General features: G+C 42.8%; 1 protein-coding gene across 1 annotated transcript in view; it reads left to right on the forward strand.

Moving 5' to 3' along the window:
- Positions 1-4,648, forward strand: part of HGFAC (HGF activator) — a 56,075-nt gene extending 51,427 nt beyond the window's left edge. The window contains exons 13-15 of the mRNA XM_074992093.1: positions 443-583; positions 2,392-2,540; positions 4,333-4,648. Of these exons, the coding sequence (XP_074848194.1) occupies positions 443-583; positions 2,392-2,540; positions 4,333-4,509 (467 nt within the window). The 3' untranslated portion in view covers positions 4,510-4,648. The remainder of the gene's footprint in view (positions 1-442; positions 584-2,391; positions 2,541-4,332) is intronic.
- Positions 4,649-6,000: the final 1,352 nt, after the last annotated feature.

Raw genomic sequence — 6,000 nt, forward strand, 5'->3', positions numbered from 1 at the left:
GTGTGAAATCCGCAGCTATTAGGATAAGATCAGAACTGTACCCGAGATCAGCGGCACCAACTTCCCCTTTAGTTGGGGAGGGGTACTCCACACCCTCTCTACCCCAAACTCCTGCCTCGTCTCTTCCCAGATCATCCCCCTCCCTCCTGGAGTGTTCTGAAAGCTATAAAACATCTGTTATGCAGCAGGTGGAAGGTGCTGGGAGGAAGTGGGAGGAGTTGGTCAGTGGGCCCATTAGCAGGTGAGAGGTGCTGGGGGAGGGGGCAGATGCGAGAGCTTGGCTGCTGGTGAGTGCTGAGCACTCATAATTTTCCCCCATGGATGCTACTGCCCCACAGCACCCGCAGAGTCCTCACCAATGCCTGGCCTAGATCTGCTGCCACCCATCCAATTAAAAAGAATCTGCTCTAATTTTACTACTCTTCTATTTTCTCTCCTACAGTTTTGATTAAGCTCAAAAAGAATAATCAGCGTTGTGCTGTCAAGACCCAGTTTGTTCAGCCAGTTTGCCTGCCAGACAGTGGCATGTCCTTTACTGATCAAGACAAATGTCAGATTGCTGGTTGGGGACACAGGCATGAGAGTGAGTTGAATGACAAATGGGATGTGAAGAAAATAAATTGATCAGAACCCAAGCCTGACATTTCAGCAGTTCTCAAACTCTGCCTGATGCATGATGGGTGGTGTGCTGATCTTACGTAACTGGTTACTGGAGGTGATTGTGAAGCGTGTGTCAGTTTTCAAGCTGTGATGTTTCTTGCTAGTTGTGGCCTAATACAATACTTAGATTTCCAGCAGTATTTTTTCAGCAGAAATTAAGCAGAAAAAACCCCAAATCCATCTCTGCACTACATGCAGCAGTTTCCTGGGTTTCTTTGATATTTTTCTGGTGAAAACTCAAGCCAAGTTTGTATTTGCAGAGGTCACTAAGGGTGTGTCTACACAGTGACATTATTTCAGAATCATGGCTGCTGTTCCAAAATAACTTTGCAAGTGTCTGCACAGCAAACCTGCTGTTTCAAAATAATTTTGAAATAGCAGATATCTTATTTCAAATTCTGTAAACCTCAGTCTAAAGGAATAGTGCCTGTTCTGAAATAGATATTTTGGAACAGGGACTTTATAGATAGGGAACAGGGGCTATTTCGAAGTAAGCTATCCTGGAATAACTTATTCCAAAATAATGCTGCTGTATAGACAAAGCCCCAGAGTGCTTCCAGGGGCTCTAATCTGAAATAGGCTCTATTGTGTGTGGATGTGCTATTTTGAAATCAGTTTTGCTTATTCTGGGGCTTCCCTGTAGTGTGGATGCATTATTCTGGAATAGTTTATGTCGGAATAATAACTCTGGAATAAGCTATTGTGGAATAATTCTGTAGTGTAGACATACCCAAAGGCTTCATTTACACTACAGCAATCCTTTAGAAGATGGTACTGTGGAAGATCTCGTCCAGAAGATCCTCTTTTGAAAGAGTGCATCCATACACAAAAAAGTGGATTGAAACATCGAACTGCTCTTTTGATAGAAAGCATCCACACAGCCCATGCTCTTTTGAAAGAATGGGCCAGAAATTGAAAAATCTGGCATCATGAGGACTGCTCTTTTGAAAAAAGGGCCCCTGGAGCATCTACACATGCTTTTTTTCCCAAAAGAAGCTTTCGAAAGGAGGTGCTTTTTCTGATCTGGGAGTGGAAGAGGGCTTCTGGAAGAAGCGCTGCTTTCCTTTGATTCTTGGATGAAAAGCGTGCATTTTGTGTGTGGATGCTCCGCATGTTCTTTCAACAAAGGGCCTTGCTTGTGTAGATGTGGCCAAAATGTGGAAGGTTAGGGCACACACACAGTAGCAGAGTATCTCAACCTTTGAATACCAGGGACTGGCTTGCTGCCTTCCTAAACTATATCAGAGAGATTGCAGGGACACTGCAGAGGAGGATAGAACTTAGTGGGAAATGGACCAGAAGCAACTGGGCATCTCAGGAGATGATGGGAGATTTGGTGCTAATAAATATAAAGTCATACATCCAATGTTGGGTAGTGCATCAGCACAGATACAAAAATTTGAGGGAACCACAACTATTCAGTTACCAAAGTGATTGATGGTCATTATGTCTCTCTAATGCTGATCTAATTTTCCAAAAGACCCGCCCCCCGCCCCTTTTCTCAAGCTGTATTTGCCACATAGCTAAGTACTCTGCTTGCTGTAGGGAAGAGACGGAATCATGTTTGAGAGGTTATGGAACCCAAGTGGTCCATCATAGTAATTACTTTCTTCAGAAGGGGTACATAATATAAACAAGTTGGGAACCACTGAGTGTTGTATGGTGCAGCATGCTTCCCCAGTAAGCTACTCCACAGCTAAAAGGAATTACATTTTTGCCTTTTTTTTAAAGATGCATCCAACTATTCTAACGTTTTGCAAGAAGCATTGGTGCCAGTGATTGATGATGATAAGTGCAGAAGCCTTGAAGTGTATGGAATTGAAGTTAATGAATATATGTTCTGTGCTGGTTATTTTGATAGCAAGGCAGATGCCTGCCAGGTAAGGCTATGGAACTGATTGGGGTTGGGAGTATGTGTGTGTGTGACAGAGAGGTTACAGTACAACAAAGCTTTAAACCAGCATTGTTAGCATTTTATTTCTACTTTGTGTCTCAGTTTTGTGTTTTTTTTCACATTTTTAAAAGAGATTAAACATGTTTTTAATACTAAAGGGATTGTTTCTATATAGATCAAAGTTTGTTTTAATGGGATTAATTTAATTCATTTTGATGGATCAGTGTCCTTTGGGGTGGGATTTTGGAGAGCAGTTGGCAACTTGCTTACCAGAGACTGGGAACATTTAGAGCGACAGATTTTGCTGCTATGCTGCATTCAAAGGTTGAAATCCTTATGCATAAATCAGTCACTCATTTTTCATTGTTTGCTTTATAGACTGGACATGGGTACGGCAGAAGTAGAAGCATCTTATTATTTCAACTACTAGTTAATGCTTTTTATACAAGAGAATTTTTTTTTTAAATCAAGTTGGTATATTTTCGGATGTCTAAAGTAAGAGACCACACAGACATTTTCAGCTCCATTTTTAAGAGATTTTCTTGGAAAGAACACTTTGTTTTTTAGTTTGCTTGTTTGTTTTTCTACATCAAATAAATAAATAGTTATGAATTACATTTTACTATTTGCTAAGAGTAATGAACAAAGTTCTGAGAAGTAAATTAATCTTTGGTGAGCTCCAAGTTGAATAGATGGCATTGAGACATTGCTTCACACAGAAACATTTTGATATGAGTCAACAAAACTTTTCTGTCAGTCTCAGAAAACTTGCTGATGGGAAAACTTATTTTTAATTTGTTACATCAGGTTTGAGGTGCTTAAGGAATTCCTTTTACCTGTGCTACTGACTAAGAAGATTTAAGATTTTCTTTTCAGCTTTAAGAATAGAAATCTGTTTTATATTTTACTTAAAAGATTGTCTTTGGCACACAATTGCAAAGCTTGTACATATTTTGATGTCCCAAATTCATACTGGTACAGAGTCAAAGCAAGCATGCATTTGTCCTTGTGTATTTGACAGGTGTAATGTTTTCAGATCCAAAGATGCTTGCGATTACAATTATAATGAAAGCATTTCTAATGCAGGGCCAAATTTTAAAATAGCCACAATTAAAATGCATGCAAAATTTGCTGCCATTGCCACATAGAATTTCAAAATCACACATCTGAGTGTTAAAATTGTTTACATGCTAAACTATGTGATTTGCATGACAAAAGCCTCAGTTGTGTCCATGAATTTGGTTGTAATGGAGGCCATGTGAAACCTGCTAAACTGAGCCTGTTCTTACTGAAACCCGTGGCAAGCAAAACTTCCATTGATGTCAATAGGAAGAGACCTCACCATTGGAACCTTAAGGGTGCGATTTCAAAACTATTCATTGCTGTGTATTTTTCACAGTCTCACCGTACTTTTCCAGTCCCTGCAGGAAAATATCCATATCACCATATACAATTTTTACATCTGTGGTTTATATTTTGAAGGTGTCTTAATCTGTCTTTTGCAGAAGCATAGATATTTGCTAAAGCAATATTCTACAGTTTCTCACTACTTGTTGAAGTTAGAATTTATTTAGTACTCCCTACCAAACCATCGGGGTGCTCAATGCACAACTTAGATGAAAATATTTTCCATGTTAAAAATATTGTGCTATTGTATAGGGCAGGAGGACACCTTATCTTTCATTCTCTCAAATGGGTCACCTTTGGGAGTTTCCGCTGACTGATTAAATTGAAATTTGTTTTGTAACAGGATTATTTTTTGTTTAATCTTAAAACAGGGTGATTCTGGTGGACCTCTGACCTGTGGAAAAAATCAAATAGCTTATCTCTATGGAATTATTAGCTGGGGAGATGGATGCGGCAGAGTTAACAAGCCTGGAGTATATACCCGAGTGACCAAATATGTGGACTGGATAAATGATAAACTAAACCTACCAAAAAAAACAAGCAGCTGAACTTTTGTAGGTTGCTGTTGCCATGCACTTTGTGTGAACATTATCTCCTGGAGTAACATGTACTGTCAATAATTTTAGCAATTCTAAGGTGTGCCATTAAAATTGATCTTATGTCAGGAAATTGTACCTTTTGATCTTAAATTTGTGAGCACAGGATGGCTCAAATAATGAGTTGCAGAGCCATTCATGTGTATGTCATTAGCTCAAATATATATTCCAAGTTGGTATTTACCAAAACTCATGCTGGTCTAGTGCCTACTTGATGACCTGTGTGGAATGCAAGCTGCTGGTTCCCTGGATTTTCTGGTGGTGGGGCACCCACAAAAAATAGTGGGTATACCCGGTGGCAGCCCTGAGGATCAGCTCCTCCCTGTCACCCTCAGGGCCTCCCTCCTGCTGGTAGTTCTGCTGATCAGCTTCTCTCCATCAGGCCTAATGCCTCCTGCCTGCTATGATCAGCTGTTCTGCAGTATGCATGAGGCACTGGAGTAATGATCAATTGATCCTAGTATCTTTGTGCACTACACTTCCCCGGTGGGACCATGAGGATGGGATGTTTCATTCTGTTCTATAGCTGTTGTCTATTAAAACAGCTTTAGGAAGAGGTTAAAACTGTTGTGGAGAGGGAGGAGAGAGGGCAAGAGCAGGCAAGGTGGGGCCTGGGGCAGAATATGCAGGGAATTCAACACCACTGGGGAAATACCAGAGTCAGCTGCTCTGCTGAAATCAGTTTGGCTATGTCCGTGCGACGAAACAAATGCAAATTTATCGATGTTGACTTTTTACCACTAGATTTTATAAAGTCAAAGATGAGTGTCCACAAATGTCCAAAAAGTCAACATAGTGCGTGTGGCAGGGTCTCCTGTCCTGCCTCACTCCCAAGGGCTCCTGAATCCCTCGGGACTCCACAGCTGGATCCGGCCTCAGTGGCCTAGTCCCAGTCCTCAGGGCCTCACAGCCCAATCAGGCCTCTGTGGCCTAGTCTCCGTTTACAGGCCTTACCGCCCAGTCAGGCTTCAGCAGCCTAGGTCCTCCCTGTCTTAGGCTCACAGGGAGGTGGGGCTAGGGGAGCTTGGACCCACCTGCTCCACCAAGCTCCAGCCCAGGGCCCTGTTGGTGGCGGGTGTGGGACCCCAGTCACCAGCTCAGAGGGGATCCTCACCGCAACATGCTGAGCTCAGTGGTAACCTTCCTGGCTCTCCCATCCTGGGCTACTTCCTACCCTGTTCCCAGAGCGACCTGCCGTCTCCACTCTGGCAGTGCTTCCTCTAGCCACTTCTGCTGTGAACTGCTCCTCCGGAGGGGGATGCCCCCACTGTCACTGCTGCTCCTTGCGTGGCAGTGGCTGCTGCTCGGGTGGTTGCCGTGGCTGCTTCTCAGGTGGCAGTGGTTCCCGGGCTTCCGCAGGATCTCCTTCGCCACTGCTGGCCAGGCTTCCCCAGCCTTTATACCTGGTCAACAGCTGGAGCATGCCAAGCAGGGCCTTGGGGG

This window comes from Carettochelys insculpta, chromosome 4 (assembly GCF_033958435.1).
Source record: "Carettochelys insculpta isolate YL-2023 chromosome 4, ASM3395843v1, whole genome shotgun sequence".
NCBI classification, from domain to species: Eukaryota; Metazoa; Chordata; order Testudines; family Carettochelyidae; genus Carettochelys; species Carettochelys insculpta.